This window comes from Emys orbicularis, chromosome 10 (assembly GCF_028017835.1).
Source record: "Emys orbicularis isolate rEmyOrb1 chromosome 10, rEmyOrb1.hap1, whole genome shotgun sequence".
Taxonomy (NCBI): domain Eukaryota; kingdom Metazoa; phylum Chordata; order Testudines; family Emydidae; genus Emys; species Emys orbicularis.
In genome coordinates this window covers 4,495,710-4,513,177 of record NC_088692.1, presented here as the reverse complement: position 1 = coordinate 4,513,177, position 17,468 = coordinate 4,495,710, and the positions used below count along the sequence as shown (strand labels likewise).

Here is a 17,468-nt window from a genome sequence, read left to right as displayed (position 1 = left end):
GGGCAGCCCCCATGCCTCCGGACCCTGCGCCGCCGGAGCCCGGGAGGGGAAGTGCCCGGCCGGGGGCACAGGGTCCGGAGGCATGGGGGCTGCCCGAAGCCCGAGCGCTACCGGCTTCACGGTTTGCCGGGCAGCCTCCAGACCCTGCGCCCCCAGCTGGGCGCTTCCCCTCCCGGGCTCCGCTGCACTGGGGAAGCGCCGGCCGGGGGCGCAGGGTCTGGGGGCTGCCCGGCAAACCGTGAAGCCGGTAGCACTCGGGCAGCCCTTTTCGCGTGGCTGGGAGTGGGAGGGAGGAGGGGGCGGAGTTAGGGCAGGGAAGGGGCGGGGCTGGGGTGGGAAATGGGCGGGGCCAGGGCCCTGTGGAGGGTCCTCTTTTTTTATTTGTTAAATATGGTAACCCTATGGCAGAATAGGGAAAATTAGGTAGCCAGAGAGAAAGATGCCATTTCACTTATCGTCTAGCAAAGCAGAAGTTGACTGGCCTTTTGGTGGGACTGAATGTATAATATTTGAAAATCTCAAACTCCTCCACATTTCAGATCACTGAAGTATTCATGCTGACCTGTTTCTATTTGTTAGTTTTAGTTCTAAACAGAGCATCACATCAAACTAGCAACAGATCTACCTCCATCTTGTCAAAAGCAAAGTTGTAAAAGACAACGATTGCCTTTTATACCTGTAAAGAAAAGTCTTGTTTTCTCTTGCTGCCTCACTTTTTAAAGTAATCCAGTGTTTACCAAAAATAAACCATCAGTAACATGCATGACTGTCAAAGTTAAAAAAAAATCAAAGCTTTATTTAAAGTTGTCATTACAATCTACTAGCGAGTACACAGTGCTCATCTCGCAAGACTCTCACATTGCTTTTCTCTCCTGTTTTGTAAGTAGGGGACTAGTTTCAGTGAATACATTCTCATGCGTAGTTTTACAGATAGTATTCCATTAAAACGGTAGGTTTTAATTACAGCAAGACACATGAATTCTAGTGTTAAATGATGAAATTCTAAGTTTAGTACACAAGTGCTATAACTTAACTCTGTATTAAAGTGCAAAACACCCAAGTTCTATTTCTATTTGAAATGTGCAATCCTCATTAGGCATATACAAATAAAATGCTAATTAGCTAGTGCAGTGTAAAATTAACCCATTAGTAATCTGCATTTTGTTTTGCTACCCATTTACAAGAGCTATATTCTACACATCAGTAAAACAATCTTAGTTGTACATTCAGTGGTTGTTCGCATCAGTGTGACACGTTGGGCAGGTCTACACACAAGTTGTATTGTGCAAACCTAGTATGGAGACAATTATATCGGTTTATTCTTAAAAACCCCACACTCCTAGCTCACAGTACATAAAAGAAAAATCAGGTCAACTATAATCCAGTGCTAAGAACTATCAAGTTTAATTAAAGCCGTGTGAAAAGTTTTACAATAGACGTTTTAGTGGGCCCAATCTCCCTTCCTTTGTGTTCTCATTCACCTGCGTGAAGTAGGTGTAAAATCACTGCCATTTTAATGGAGTAGTGCGTACATCTACTGTTGCACTTTGGTGTGAACAGTAACTCAAGGTAGTGGAGAATGAGGCCTGCTATTTAATAGTAAAAGCTATGGAATCATGAAACGGAGCAACTTGCTCCCTAGAACTGCTCCATCTAATCCAGGCATCGGCATTTTCACAGCTGTTTACAGAGCTACTCTAGATTTTCTTTCAAAGGAGACCACACTTAAGTCTAAATATTGTAATAAACTGCTCTGGTGCCTTGCAAACTTAAGTACTATACACAGTTTTCAGATTTTAAAAAAGTTGCAGTATTATTTTTAACAAACTAAAATTGGAAGGCTGACTTTTTTTTTAAAAAACTGATAATTTTTACTTTAAAATAATAATAATAATTAATAATTAAAAAAAGGTGATGCAAACACAAGTTCTTCCAAATTTCTTCCCCTTTCCACTATTTTAAACAGGCATGTGGGAGGGGAAGACTCTTTGATGTTCTGTAGTGGGAGAAAAGCAGCAAAACAGATGCTGCTTACTGACCCAAGGCCCTGATGCTGCAGACATGGATGTGCTTAATTTCATGGATGTGAGTAATCCCCTAGTCAATTGCATAGAATTAAATGTGCATAAGTCTGCACAGGCTTTTAACTGTGATTCCTTAATCTGCCTCTGCTGGTACAGGGAGTGCGTATAAGCATATTTTCAAACTAGGAGACTAGGGGAGGTGATCCATCAGGCCTTATGCATGAGCAACTCCCAGTGAAGTCTTGCTTTGAAGGACCACAAGCCTGGGCTCCAATTTAAAGCATTTTGGGGGGTTAATCTGTTCCCATGTTATGTCCCTAGTAATTGTTTTGCAAATCCTATAACATTTTCATTTGGGATTATTAAAAACCAGTGTTTTTTTAAAATGCTGCTTTTGACTTAAAGATATTCCTAAATATTAAGCAAAAAGACAATTCCCCTCCAACCCACTCATTCCAATTACCCTGCGGCTAGTTTCACCTTGCTGTGATTAAGAGTGATACGTTTTTGCCTTATACACTATAATTCTATTACATGAAACCTTTCCAACGTGTCAAGATGGCAAGGGGCCAGTGTCGGCTCCTCGAAAAGATGCACTGCTTTATATACTCTACTGAATATACATGCAGCTGCCAGATCACACTACAAGGGGCCCATTCACTGCCCGTTTTGATTTTCTGGAGATAATTGTCTTCAGTTGTTAAGGGGAGGTTGGCACAGAAATCAGCACTTTCAAGTTTCTCAGTTATAGTTTGAGAGAGTCACTGTTGACAAGGACAGCCATGGCTTAGTGCAAAATAAGTGTTTTTTCTAATGCTACATTGGTACACAGAATAGTTTCGTTCCATTCAGAGAGCAGCCCCTCCCCCAGTAATTACTAGATTAAAAATTTTAGATGTCCCCAAAATATCTTGTTTTGAGGAGCAACAAAACAGCCTTTTAAAAACAGGAATAGCTCTGGGCCGAACTGTTCCACGTATAACCCTTATGTTTCCCTTTTCAGCTTTCCCCGTTTTCCAGAAGCCCCCAGTTTACTTCCAGGTACAAAAACAAACCTGTTTCTTACATAGCCCCTTTCAAGAGGCAGGGCTCAGAGAATCAGCCCATTCTCAGAGGGGTGTAAGAGAGGAATTGCTTCGGGTGGTTAACACGTACAGCTAGAAGTGAGGGGATCAAAAGGAGTAAAGAAAAAAACGAGGCTGAATAACAAGCCCCACTTCCCAGCAGCGAGGCCCATGCAGTAGGGGAAGCTGCAGTGGCCGAGTCATTTAAAGCCAGACAGGACAAACCCCTACACATTGGGCTGCGGGGAACGATCCTTGCCCAGCTGGGAGACAGGCTGGCCTAACAGGCCTCCCCCACAACAACGATCAGGATACTGCAGTTTGGTAAAAGGCCTGGCCCTCGCTGGGGCCTTGGTTGCGTTTATATATTGGCACAAAATAAACGATCCGACAAACCTGGCTGCATTTCACTTCTTCCCCATGAAGGGGCCGAAGAGTCCCCACTCGAACGCCAGCATGGCCTGAGGGGTCAGCCTCTCTTTGGGCTTCTTGAAGTTGTCCTTCTCTGTGCGGAGAGCTCGCAGCACGGCCACCGGAGCCGTCTGGCCAGTGAATTTCTGCACGGCTTCTTCCCTGCAAGTGAAAGCGACACCCGTTGTGTGCCCCCGTGCGTAGCAGCAAAGGGAAGCGAGAAGACTCAAGGCCAGGTTTGGTTTTCTGGGACACCGGTGGCCATCTGGAGTCTTGTTTTTAGAGACTCCCTTTGGCTTTACACCAGAGTAACAACAGAAGCTGGTTGTAGGCTGTCTCCTCCCACCACCCTCACTGGTGGGGAGCAGGGAGCCAATGGGGAGGGTATCTTCCTCCGTTATATCCCTGTAGAGAGCTGGCTAGGAATGAGTTATCCTGGATGGGGAGCTAGGGGGAGATGAGACACCCCCCCACCCCATCACCCACCCGATGCTTCTCGTACTGGTGGGAGAGCAAAATTGCCCTTCCCCTGTGAGTCACCAAGTGAAAGGTCTGTTGCTGGAAGGCAGGAAAAGCAGCAGCATTCCTAGGCCTGGGGAAAGGGCGCTCCCTTGCTTTGTGCGCTCGGCCCAGTGCGGGACAGGGCAATGCTACGGGGCGTCTCCGTTCCCGCGGCTGGCGCGGAGCCCGTTGTCCCCTCAAACTCAACTGGGCCTGCCAGCAAGGCCCCTAGTGCCCAGGGGGCTGCGGGAGGCACGGAACTCTACTCACGAGACCCGCAGGAAGGGGTTGTAGTGGAACTCCTCCTGCAGGGTGGAGGGCACCGTGGGCAAGTCCTCGTCGTCTCGGAGCTGGGGAGAAACCACAGACTCGTTCAGCGTCTGGAGACCGTCCCCAGCACTGAGCTCACGGAGAATACCAGAGGCAGATGCTTAGAGGCTCCTAGACATTATGGGGACAGGCACCTTAAACACACAGACCGATTAGAGGGGCAACAAATCTAGCGTTCACAGAACTCAACGTTCGTTCCAGCCTCCCCTTCCCACAGGGGCTCTCTGCTTCGGAAGGGGAAACACCTACTTTTGCCCAAGCGAGTTTCTTTTTCACACTCTCGTTCTCCGGTTCCACTTTCAAAGCAAACTTGAGATTCCTCACGGTGTACTCGTGCCCACAGAACACTTTCTGCAATGCAAACGACACAATGCACCTTTACGGCCTGCATATCCCCCTAGGCGTGGTACCTCCCCACCCAGGATAGCGCCTCTTGAGCGGCGTCCCAGCGGCGGAGACCCCAGGTGAGCTCCGGGGGACTAGCGTTCCCTCCTGTAGAGGAGCCTGGATGTGGAACTCCCTCAGCCAGAGCCACAGGCTGATGGTCTTCAGGGTGCAGCGCAGAGCTCCGCTGCTTGGCCAAGCAGCTGCTTGACCTTGGACGGAGATTCTGGAGGGCTCTTCTCTCTAGTGGGCTGGGTGTCCTACCAGGGGAGGATGCATTTAATGCTTGTGGTTTGCCCACTGCAATTAATGCCGGGGGAAGCAGCTGCCTGGGGGAGAGCTCTGGGCCTGATCCCCATAGTCACAGTGTCTAGGAATGATTTGGGGGGAGCTCTCCGGCCCGTGTTACGCAGGAGGTCAGACTAGATTATCACCGTGGTCCCTCTGACCTTGGAATCTATCACTCATGCTGAGGGGACAGTGGGAAGTAGACGCTGGTGGAGGGTTCTGGGCCCAGTCCCCACACTCATGGAGCAGCTCCTGCTGAGGGGGGGTGGCCAGAAGTAGCTGCCTGAGCAGAGCACACATCTCCCTCAGAGCTCATCCCAGTCTCTTGGGGGAGACCTACCGCCTTGGGTCAGGTCTCCACAGTCACAGAACAGCTCACACTTGCAGGGGAGCCTGCGGAGGGGTATGTAGCCCTGGCCCAACTGGCTGACAGTGAAAAGGCCAGGTCACCTTGGCCCGGAGAGCTTGTCCTTTAGGCCTACAAACCCCAGAAATTGGCCAGAGGTGCCCAAAGCACAGAAGCCACCCAGCTACGATCTCACAACATCAAATCCGCGCTGCGGCCATTCCGGTCACAGAGTGGCATTTGGCCAACATCTCAAATTACAAAAGGCTGGTGGCCACCCAGAGAAAATCCGGGCAGCGCACGTTGCTCAGGCAGATTGAGAAGCCCGTTGGCGCCAACGCGCTGCGGGCATAAAGCTCTGGCCTGCTTGCTCCGAGACACAGAAAGGGAGATGAAGGGAAATCGGGGAGAGGGCGCATGCACCCCCTGAAATAGTCGCGACACTCACAGTGTCCTTCGGCAAAGCACCCAGGATTTCAGTCAGGTTCTTGTACATCTGCTCAGCCGTCCCTTCAAAGAACTTCCCACAGCCACCAATGAACAAGGTGTCACCTGCGCGGGGAAACACGTCACCTTATTTGGGGGAGGGCAGGGAGGTTCTGCCTGTAGGGCAGGCGGGTGGCATGTGGCCAGGGGCTGATGCCTGGGGGAAGCCCGCCCTGCTGTTGTATCTGTGCTGAGGGTGAACAGGACTTTACTCCCCGGAGCTGGCAGTCAGGCACTTTTTGATGGTCTATCGGGCAGGGCACCTATTCCTACCTCTGCCACAGGCTTCCTCTGTGCTCTTGGGCAAGTCACTTAGGCATATACATACCTCAGAGGATCTGGACCTCTGGGTTACAGTTCCCCATCTGCACAATGGGGATAACAGCTCTGCCCTGCCGCCGACCCTGCAGGGTTGGGGGCCAGATAAGGGCCTAGACAGATATGACTTTAAAGGAAAACAAATCCCGTCTTGCTCAGGCTTACTCTTAAAATGAGGTAGTCCCATGCAGATCGCGGCGGAATCTAAATGATTCTGGGTAGAATACTAGCTTAATGATAAGTCCCCCTATAGCTCATTCAAAGAGATCCCAATCAGAGACTGTCTGAGACTTTTTAGCTCCTGCTGGCTTCTCAAGAAGGTGCTGAATACCTGAAAAGAGGGCTGGAGCATCTGGGGAGTTCTCTTCCCACATGAAATAACACATGTGGCCTGATGTATGGCACGGCGTGAACAGGCACCTCACGTTAATATCTCCGAACTGCAGAGAAAAAGGGGCAATCCAGGTTGGTAAGACACAGGGGATTTCCATTGTTGGTATTATCACCGCACCTAAGGACCCTACTCAAGGACTGGAACCTCACTGGGCGCTGCATAAACACAGAGCAAAGAGATGGTCCCTGCCCCAGAGAGCTTCCAAACAAAGCAATATGGACTTCCCTTCTTCACGACATGATGCTACAGCAAATCAGCTTACTTCCATCCCAGCCGGGATCTGCTAGCCGATATTTTTCAGAATCATAGAAGTTTAGGGTTGGAAGAGACCTCAGGAGGTCATCTAGTCCAACCCCCTGCTCAAAGCAGGACCAACCCCAACTAAATCATCCCAGCCAGGGCTTTGTCAAGCCGGGTCTTAAAAACCTCTAAGGATGGAGATTCCTCCACCTCCCTAGGTAACCCATTCCAGTGCTTTACCACCCTCCTAGTGAAATAGTGTTTCCTAATATCCAACCTAGACCTCTCCCACTGCAACTTGAGACCATTACTCCTTGTTCTGTCATCTGCTACCACTGAGAACAGTCTAGATCCATCCTCTTTGGAACCCCCTTTCATGTAGTTGAAGGCTGCTATCAAATCCCCCCTCACTCTTCTCTTCTGCAGACTAAATAACCCCAGTTCCCTCAGCCTCTCCTCATAAGTCATGTGCCCCAGACCCCTAATCATTTTCACTGCCCTCCGCTGGACTCTCTCCAATTTGTCCACATCCTTTCTGTAGTGAGGGGACCAAAACTGGGCACAATACTCCAGGTGTGGCCTCACCAGTGCCTAATAGAGGGGAATAATCACCTCCCTCAGTCAGCTGGCAATGCTCCTACTAATACAGCCCAATATGCCATTGGCCTTCTCAGCAACAAGGGCACACTGCTGACTCATATCCAGCTTCTCGTCCACTGTAATCCCCAGGTCCTTTTCTGCAGAACTGCCCCAGCCAGTCAGTCCTCAGCCTGTAGCGGTGCCTGGGATTCTTCCGTCCTAAGTGCAGGACTCTGCACTTGTCCTTGTTGAACCTCATCAGATTTCTTTTGGCCCAATCCTCCAGTTTGACTAGGTCCCTCTGGACCCTATTGCTACCCCTCCAGCGTATCTACCTCTCCTCCCAGCTTAGTGTCATCTGCGAACTTGCTGAGGGTGCAATTAATCCCTGTCACTCACCCTTACCGCCGATAAAAGTGGGGGGCCATGACCCCTGCCTCCCCATGTTCTGGCACCCCTGCCCCTCCCTCACCTCAATAACTAGATGACTCAAGATGGAAATGGTGCAACCAAAAGATAAATTCCCAAAGACAGACATGTAAGAATATTTTCCACGTTCCCCAGCTGCTAATGCCAAAGACGATGCAGGACAATAAGTGACAATTATGCTTAGTATTTATAAGGCATTTTTCCTCTTCCTGGCATTTCACCAACAGGACAAATATTAGCAAATTAAGATTTACAAGAGGCGGAAATTATCCCTGTGTTACACGTGGGGAAATTTAGATTAGGAATTGGTAGTTTCTGGCTCGCAAGCCTGTGCTCACATCTACCCCAGAGTATATAAAGCCAGCTATGAAGTTTGTCCAGAGGATCTATTTGAACAAAGACGGGCTGCAAAATTTCTGGCACTTTGTTGACTGGCAATGTTCAGATCTAGGAGTTTGGTTCAATCCGTTCTAAAGAAAAGGGTCATTTGTAAAATTCAGATCCGCATTTGGAGTTCAAACAGTCCCAGAGCAAAGCTTTCCAGCAGAGGCGATCACATGTGGATTTATTACCTTGGGGAAATGCTACCATCTACTGGCTAGTTGTTCAAAATGAGAATCTGCTGCAGAGAAACCTGGCAGCAATATGCCAGGGAAGGTTTTTGATGCTGGATCCTAGCGCCGCCCCCCTTGCAACGATCCCATAGATTCCCATGCACACTAGAGCAGAGACAGACCTAAATGAATTAGTAGTTGGTCTCCGGGAGCAACTGACAGGCAGCAGCTGTAATTTTTAGCTTCCTCACTGTTCCCCCAGCCACAGCAGTGAGTTACACAGCAGGAAAAAACAAAGACATTAAGAGTGTGTGTAGTGGGAGCATGGACCGAATCCTTCCCTTGGTTACACCCCTACAATCTCATGCACATTCAACCCAGGGCAAGCAAAGGACTCTCTCTCTCTCTGATCCCCGTTTTCACATTGACTCACTGCAGGTCTTTGGGCACATCACTTCCCAGCTCTGTCCTTCACCATCGCCCTCAATAAAACAGGGATCCCGACACCGACCTCCCTGCCAGGGCTCAGGAGGTGTCATTCAATCACGCGTGTAAAGAGCTTTGAGATCCGGGGGGGGGGGGGACGTTAAGCGAGACAAGAGCAACAACAACATTAATAATAAACCTCCAGTCTTGTACCTTTAACTCCTCGTTATGAGTCACCTTGTGCGTCAAGGCTCCAATCCGCTCATCCGCCCCATACACCTGCAGCTCTGGATACACCTTCGCCAGTTCTTCATTTCCTCGGGCGTGGTCCCTTCACAGACAGGGAGTGCGCTTAGTGTCTCCGCAATCACTCGGCATTTACTGATACCCCAGAGGAAAGGGGAGGGCTAAAACGAGTCTCGGGCTCCTGCATCAATGTAACCCTAGTACTGCGGGGACAGCCCTGGTGTATGTTGCAACACGAAAAATACCGTGACTCAAGATTTCGGAGCATGAAAAAGGGCCACCTGACATTCTGAAAAAGGACACAACTTCTCCATATGTGAGCCCAGCAGCCCAATAGAACTGTTCTGCATTCGGGGCCCGATCCTGGGGAGTGCTGAGAGCGCTCTGCTTCCACCTCGCAGGATCGGGTCCCTTGATATTGCACAGATCACAGTGTGTGGCTGTCACATCTTACAAGCAGGGATTTCTGCATAGATCTTCCCCCGAGCCTCTTGCACTCTGATGAGAATACTAAGAACATAAGAATGGCCACACTGGCTCAGACCAAAGGTTCATCGATCTAGCCCAGTGTCTTGTCTCCCGACATTGGCCAATGCCAGGTGCTTCAGAGGGAATGAACAGAACAGGGCAATTATCAAATGATCCATCCCATCGTCCAGTCCTAGCTTTTGGCAGTTAAGAGGTTTAGGGCACCTGGAGCATGGGGTTGCGTCCCCAGCCATCTTGGCTAATAGCCATTGACAGACCTATCCTTCACAATACCCCGGCAACAATTTCCACAGGTTGGCTGTGTGTTGTGTGAAGAAGTACTTCACGGTGTGTGTTTTAAACCTGCTGCCTGTTAATTTCATCGGGTGACCCCTGGTTCTTGTGTTACGCGAAGGGGTAAATAACACTTCCTTAGTCACTTTCTCCCATCATTCGTGATTTTATAGACCTCTATCATATCCCCCCCTTAGTCATCTCTTTTCTAAGCTGAACAGCCGCAGGCTTTTTAATCTCTCCTCATATGGAAGCTGTTCCATATCCGTAATCATATTTCTTGCCCTTCTCTGTACCTTTTCCATTTCTAACATACAGTAATGTACCCCTTTACTCTCCACAGCACTTACCAATGGTGATGGGTGGTAAGAATCGCTTTAAGGGCAACGCCTTCTTTTCTGACAATTTCTAGTAACTAAAATGGGGGGGGAAAAAGTCACGTCAAAGAGCATAGTTTTAAAAAAGATTCCAGCTACTAACCTGTGTCAGAAAGTTAATCATTAAAGACCCTAAAGACAATCTTGAAAGCCTTGTTGCTCTCTGAAACATGACTCTGCAAAGCTAGCCTCACGCAGGGTCTCCCAGTGACTTCAGATTATGTGTGAACAGATCCCATTTCAAGAGGCAGCCCTGCAAACTCACCCTGCGATCGGAATAATACCTGGCGACGGAAAGGCAGCGTAAAAAACATCTGACACACAAAAAGCCACACGTACAAGAAACTAGGTGCAGCCTCTTGGGATGGATTTTCATGCAACATAGTATTAAATGTTGTCAAATGCTCTTTAATTTATAAATGAGAACCCAGCGTCAGTGAGAGAGTTAAGTGATGGATATTTTTGTTATAAGAAAGAGGTAACCAGAACAATAGGTCTCTGCCTGGCATTTTGAACGTGAGCAAAGAATACTATATCCAGCTCCTGACTGCCCCTCTCCTGGGAATAAAAAGAAGCCCTTAGTACATCATGTATCTTCCCATAAACTCTTTCAAGATGTCTTATAGCAAATGTCACAAACTCAGCCCATTTCTGGTAGGATCTTTAAGCACGATGCCTTCGGGAGTTTCCTAGAACACGGGGGAATCCACTCGGTGATCCCGGACAGATCAGATCGGGGTAACTCACACTACGCCACTGGAAATCCAACTGCAAATACGCTCCTAATTCGAATTCCCCCTCTCAAATATTCCCAGCATTGATACTGACAGGGATTCCTACCAATCGGGAGATTGCGATATTGGCTTCCACTTGTGCAATAGCGCTTTATGGCCCAATTTGCATAAGTGTGTGCACAAAACTGTATGCATGACATTTGCACATGCAATCACCATGACTGCTCGTGCAATCACAGCACTTCCAGGCACAAATTATGTGCCTGCCTTTTCACATCTGCAAATATGAAAGTCTGGCCTTTGGTTATTTGCATCATTTCGGTCTGATTAAGAGTCAAACTGTGATCAAAAAGGATGCAGGGCACAAGAAGGGTGCAAAGGGCAACCCAACTGCAGGAGAGAAAAGACTGCCCAGAGGCAGCGATGCTATCAGCATGACCACCCCAAAGGTGACGAGGAGGTGAGGCATAGCCCCACTGTCTCCCACCCCAGCCAGCACAGCCGGCCAGCCCTGGAGAGGAATGCACCCTGCACCCCTTTCAGGGAGATAGCAGCAGCCATACTCCCCCACACTCCCTGGAGGCATCATGCTTCCAGAGCCTATCAGAAATGGAGACAGATCCTCCCCCCTGCCCAGTGACTGTATTTGATGGCCAGGTTGGCAGTGGATGAAGTCAGTCAGATGCAAGCTGTGTTGCTATAAACGGATGCTTTTTTCCATGCTGCTAAGTCCAGTAGCTCCAACCTGCTGCACCATGATTAGCTGCCAGTCCCAAGGCCAGCTAAAGCAGGGAGAGTTGAGCGCAAGACTAACCCCTAGCAAAAAAAAAAAACAACCCAGAACTCTTCACTGGTTATAGAAACAGAACCAGGCTGCCATTCCGGTGAAAAGGAACACTAGCAACCCCTCATGCTGCATGAAGCCTCCTGGAAGCTTGAGGCTATTAGCAAGAAAACACTTCAGAGTTGGCAAGTGGAATGCAATCGCACGGATCATGAGGGAGATGGACAACGATAGACTCGAAATCCTGGGCATCAGTGAGAGAGGAGTGATAGGTGTGGATAAGAAGTGCATCGAGCAAGAGGAGACACTTCTCCTTTGCCTAGGGCACAGCACCACCACCACACGGGGAGCAGCGCTCAATACAACAGATTCTGTGGGGGGGGAAATCATTCACCAACTACAGTCTATTAACCAATGCAATGTAGACGCCAAACTCCAAACCAGAGGCCTAAAGATATCAATCAGTGCTCCGCTCCAACAGAGGAACACAGCGATGACGATAAGGAGAAGTTCTACAATTGCCTCTGATGTGTGATTGACAGAATACCTAAACGTGACTTACTCCTTGTCATGGGCGACTTTAATGCTAGAGTAGGATGTGATAACCAAGGTATGGAAAGAGCAACAGGGAAGCATGGGCTGGGAACCATTAACCAAAATGGCAAGAGACTCATTGAATTGTGTTTGGTCACCAACCTGGGTCTTGCAAGTAGCCTGGTCCCTCACAAAGACATAGATGAAGACACGTGGAATTTGTCAGATGGCAAAACGAAAAATCAGATCGCCCACAACTGCATTAGCCGAAGATGCAGGTAATCTGTCCAAGACCTAAGGGCATACTGAGCAGCAGATGTTCACAGCAACCACAATCTTTGCATTGCTAAACCGAAATTAAAACAGAGGAAGATCAACTTTAAACAGAAAGTGGTAAAGAAAATCAACAGTACAAAACTGAAAACAAAGAGTCCCATGAGAAATTCCAGCATGAACTAAGGAACAGATTGCAGGCACTGACAGAGGCAGAAAAGGTGATTCACAGAATGGGCCTGAAGAAAAATGGGCAGCACTCAGAGACAATGTGATTCGAGCTGTCCCAGTCCCAGTCGGATATCAACACAGACAGAGCAAGAACTGGATGAGCCAAGAGACGTGGTGTCTCAGTAAGGAAAACTCCTGAATTCTAAGACAAACAAACGATTGGAAAACATAAAGGAGGAGTATAAGAAAGCAGACAAAGCAGTGAAAAGCAGCTGAATGAGAGAGAAACGGAGATATGTTGAAGACCTAGCAGCAGAAGCTGCTGCTATGATGGGAAACCACAGAGCCCACTTACCAAGTGACTAAAACCCTGTGTGGAAATTTCAAAACAGGACATGGGCCAATAAAAAGCAAAGACAAAAGAAAGCTTACAACTGAGGTAGAACTGAAAAGCAGATAGGCTGAGGATTTCAAAGAAATCCTCAGCCTTAGACCCAGCTCCACTTCAGCATCCGATGTTGATGAAATACATGGACCTGATCAACTTGACTTTAACATCAGTCACTAGAGAAATATCAGAAGTGGAGGCTGCAATCACAAAGCTGAAAAGTAACAAAGCAGCAAGAGATGATCAAATTCCAGCAGAAATGCTAAACGTAGTTGATACCACCATCCTAACGAAACTGACAGAGCTGTTCAACCAAGTTTGGGGAAAAAAGACCCCTCCTGACCAGTGGAAACATGGAATCATTGTCAGAATACCCAAAAAGGGTGATCCTACTGATTGTAACAACTGGAGAGGAGTTGTAGGGAAAGCCTTCTGCAGTGATACTACACAGGATGAAAGAGGCAGTGGATGCAAAGATTAGGGAAGGCCAGGCTGGATTCAGGCCCAAGAGATCCTGTGTAGATCAGATATTCACACTAAGGACCATCATAGAGGAATATGTAGAATGGCAATCTCCCCTCTTTGTCAATTGCATTGATTTTCAAAAGCCTGCACAAGACTGTGGAATATTCTTCAATCCTACAGAATCCCAGTTGAAGCTGTCAAGATCATCAAGGAAGTGATTTCCCTTGGTACTTGCAGTATTTATCCCTTTAGTGTAAAGAACGCAGCACACAATGTGGAGATGTATCAGAGACCCAGACCCTCCAATGAACTCAGCCTGGGTGGAGGTCTGTACTACTGGGGTTCTGCATTGGCGCAAGGATCAGCCCACCTGGAGCTCAATGCAGAATGGAGGCTTCTGTTATCAGAGGGTGCATCTGCACGGCTAAAAAAGACCTGTGGCACAGTCGCCCTGACTCAGCTGACTTGGGCTAGCAGGGTTCTGGCTGCGGGGCTAAAAATTGCAATGTAGATGTCCAGACTTGGGCTGGAGCCCAGGCTCAGAGACCCTATGAAGGGGGAGGGTCCCAGAGCCCGGGCTCCAGCCTGAGCCCAAACGTCTACTCTGCAATTTTTAGTCCCACAGCCCGAGCCAATTGACCCAGGCTCTGACACTTGGTGCCCCAGGTTTTTTATTACCGTGTTGATAAGAATAGATCCTCAACATTTCCATCTCGTCATTAATGCTGCTTGTTTGCTTTTATGCCTCCAAAGCTCACAAATCACAAGTCAGGCCTCAAAAATCATGAGATTATTTTTAAAAACGGATCCTTTTTTAAGCCAATTAAATAATTTTAATAAAATAATTTATTAAAAACAATTAATAATTTAAAAACTAATTTGGGATTTTTCTCTTTGCCTCCTGGTTTGTGAGACTCTAGGGTCAGATTTTCAAGCTCTTCCCCAAACCATGAAGAGGACTAGAAGCTTTCATTTAAAAAACAATTAAGCTGAAATTCTCACATAATGATACGACTCCAGCAGCATCACTCCAAAAACCTAGTCTTGCCAGGCCCATAATAAAAATCACAAGAGTTGGCAACACAGCATTTTGGATAATGAAACAGGCCAGTTTCACATTTGTTTTTAGTCAGTTTCATTTTCTGTCCTCTCCACTAGCACAAGACTGTTCTTGTGTTTGGGTGTCCAGCACTGCAAGGCAAAGTGTGAATCAAGAAAAACAAAACAAAAACATTTTCACTTCAATTTAAAAAAAAAAAAATCATTTAAGGCACTTCTGTTTGTTTTAGGTTGTGTAACCCCTTTTTTGAGCTTTCCCCCTAAAACAATATAAATTTTGGGCCTAAGCCATAGTCAAGTGTCATTTTACAACACACAGTTGCAGTCCCAGGGTCCATCCTGCAGACCCACACTGAGTAACTTTTAATCCTGCAAACAAACAGAGAAGCATTTACAAGATTGGGCCTCGTTTGTACAGCACCTGGCACAACGGGACCCAATTGGACTGGGAACTTTAGGCACTATCGCGATATACACGTTTAAGAAATACAATTGCTTCTTGTTTTTCCTGATCATAACTTTCCACTGAGCTCAGCCCTGCTGCAGACATCCAACCTGGACTAACTAATTCCTATAGCTCTTATTTTATGTGTCACTATGTGCTCCTCGTGGAAGCCAAATTAACACAACACTAACCATTCCCAGAGCTCTAGATTCCTTCCTTTAGTGTCTATAAACAAGCCAGCCTGCTCTGAACAGATGTCCTTTAACTTCAAGGCTTTAAGTAACAAAATTCCGAGTTACCCTCTTGGGAACAGCTGCGTCCACTACAACTGCTTCCTTGGTGTTTTCTTCAATGACCAAGTACATGTAGTTATCTTCCAAGACTGAAATCACTTTGACCTTCATAGTCCCAGGGTTGTGAAGCTACACAGGTGAGCTGTAAGGGAAATTACATTATTTTAGAACCATCCCATAAAATTAAAAAAATAAAATCAATCCAGCAGCATCAGAAACATTTAGAACAAGGTCCCGGGCAGAGAGCAGCACCATAACAGCTCCAAGTCCCAGCCCTCCTGCGTCTATTTGCACAGACTCCACCTGTGGCAAACAAGCCCAGGACCGTGACTTACTGGGACAGGTGCAACTCCACTATGAAAAACAGCCTTTCGCCTCTTGGCCTGCTCCACTCTCCTTGCCTAGTCAGAAGTAAATCGACAACACTGTGGCAACACATGCCCAGCCTCAATGCACTAGCTAACAGTTCCCATCGAGCTCATCTCATGTTTAATTCACTGTTTTAGCTCTAATTTGGGCTTTCTGGGGATTGTGAACATCCAAACTGCTGCACACAAATGCCTCAGGACTCAGAAAACTGTTCCGCATGGAAGGCTCAGTCTAGTTTGGTTGAAGGCAGGGGGAGTCAGAGGCAGACCACGGCCCAAAGCCGGACTGCCAGACGCTTTTGAACGGACACTGAAATCTTTTTATTTACTTACTATCATTACGGGGGGGGGGGGGGGGTGTTAATTATTTTCTCTGGGGTCTGGACCTTGACCAAGAAATTTGGACTTTGACAAAAACTCATTCGCTACACCTAGTTTAAGGTCTCAGTTTAGAGCTGAGAGTTGCAGCCACTCCTAATACACCTGTTCCCAGAAGGGGACCCGGGCTAGCTGGAAATGAGTTCCCAGAATACGGGGTGGGAGAATTAATTAGACACATGGCAACCCCCAGCCCACGCGCAAAGCATCCCCCCCGTGTGAACCCCCCACCCCACACACCCCCAAACCCAGGTGCAAATCGCCCCCCACCAATGTGAAAATCCCCGGGGCCCCCACATGCCGACCACCTCCTCCACCCATGTGCAAATTAATCAGCTGTCTGCTAGTGTCACCCCCCCTGCCCACGTGCACCCCCTTTCACACGCGTGTGCAATAACCACCCGGACCCCCCCGTGCAAACCCAGCCCGGCTGCGGGTGCTCGCTGCAGCCCCGGCCCCAGAGCCCGCAGCGCCCAGGGGTTCGGTACCTGCTCGGGGCGGGGAGCTCCCTTCTCCGGGGTCCGGGGCAGGCTGCGGGGCCCGGGAGGGCCCGGGCGGCGGCTCGGAGCGTAGCCCTGTCACTGTGCGCCAGGGCCCGCCCCCAGGGCCCGGAGCCAGCGAGCCGCACCGGCCGCCTCCATCCCCGGCACCCCGCGGGTCCCACCCCCCGGCCCGGGGATCAGGGCCCCGGAGCCCCGCGGTTCTGCCCATCACCTGCACTCTGCCGCCCGTTCCCCTTCGCTGCCCGGGCACGATGTGCATGACACCAGCAGCAGCTGCCTGCTTCTGGGGCTGCAGGCGCTGCAAGGCCCGCTGCTGCTGGGGGTGGGGGGGGCAGCAATTCCCCCCCCCCTCCCGCTTGACCCTCCTCTTTCTCTCTCAACGCCAGCAGCCCAAACCCCTGGCCCAGGAGGACCCCCCCCCCATTCCCCTCCTTACCTTCCCCCTTCCTGGTGGCAAGTCTTGCCCTCAGGGGACAGGTGTGTCCTGCCAGCCCCTAGCAGCCCCTAGTTTCAGTCGCCGGCAGGTGAGGGCCCAGCCTGCGGCACGCTGCCCATGCAGAACGGGCACAGGATGCTGGTTGTGGCACGTTCCCAACCCTGACGCGCCTGGCTGCACGTGCTGCCGCATGTGCAGTAAATTACATCTCTTGACCAGCAGCCAGCAAGAGAGTAGAGAAATGGGCCAGGCTGCCAAATCCTCGCCCGTTGGCAAGCCTGTGTCCGCGTACCTGCTTCAAAGCCATGGCCTGGGGGGCCCACATGGCTTTGCAGCCTATGCTGTCATGGTAGGGTCAAGGGGAAAAGCCATTTGACCTCAGACTGGTGGCTAATTCTTCCAGGCCTCACGTCAGGACAGCTGTGTCACCTCGCCTCGTCATTCCCTCCCATCAGTACCCATCTGTAAAAGGCATAAA

The 17,468-nt window shown here is 49.1% G+C and overlaps 1 protein-coding gene across 2 annotated transcripts; it reads right to left on the bottom strand.

Moving 5' to 3' along the window:
• Positions 1–771: 771 nt before the first annotated feature.
• Positions 772–17,107, bottom strand: LOC135884301 (hydroxyacylglutathione hydrolase-like protein). Of its 2 annotated transcripts, none has more exons than XM_065411587.1 (9): positions 16,991–17,107; positions 15,312–15,447; positions 10,133–10,197; positions 8,988–9,105; positions 6,484–6,592; positions 5,797–5,900; positions 4,580–4,681; positions 4,271–4,350; positions 772–3,661 (listed from the first exon to the last, which is right to left on the bottom strand). In XM_065411587.1, the coding sequence occupies exons 2-9, from the start codon at positions 15,414–15,416 to the stop codon at positions 3,496–3,498; spliced, it is 849 nt and encodes a 282-aa protein (XP_065267659.1). In that variant the 5' UTR covers positions 15,417–15,447; positions 16,991–17,107; the 3' UTR covers positions 772–3,495. The 2 variants fall into 2 exon arrangements, with proteins under 2 accessions (XP_065267659.1, XP_065267658.1); XM_065411586.1 differs by lacking the exon at positions 16,991–17,107 and adding an exon at positions 16,540–16,611.
• Between the last annotated feature and the right edge of the window lie 361 nt (positions 17,108–17,468).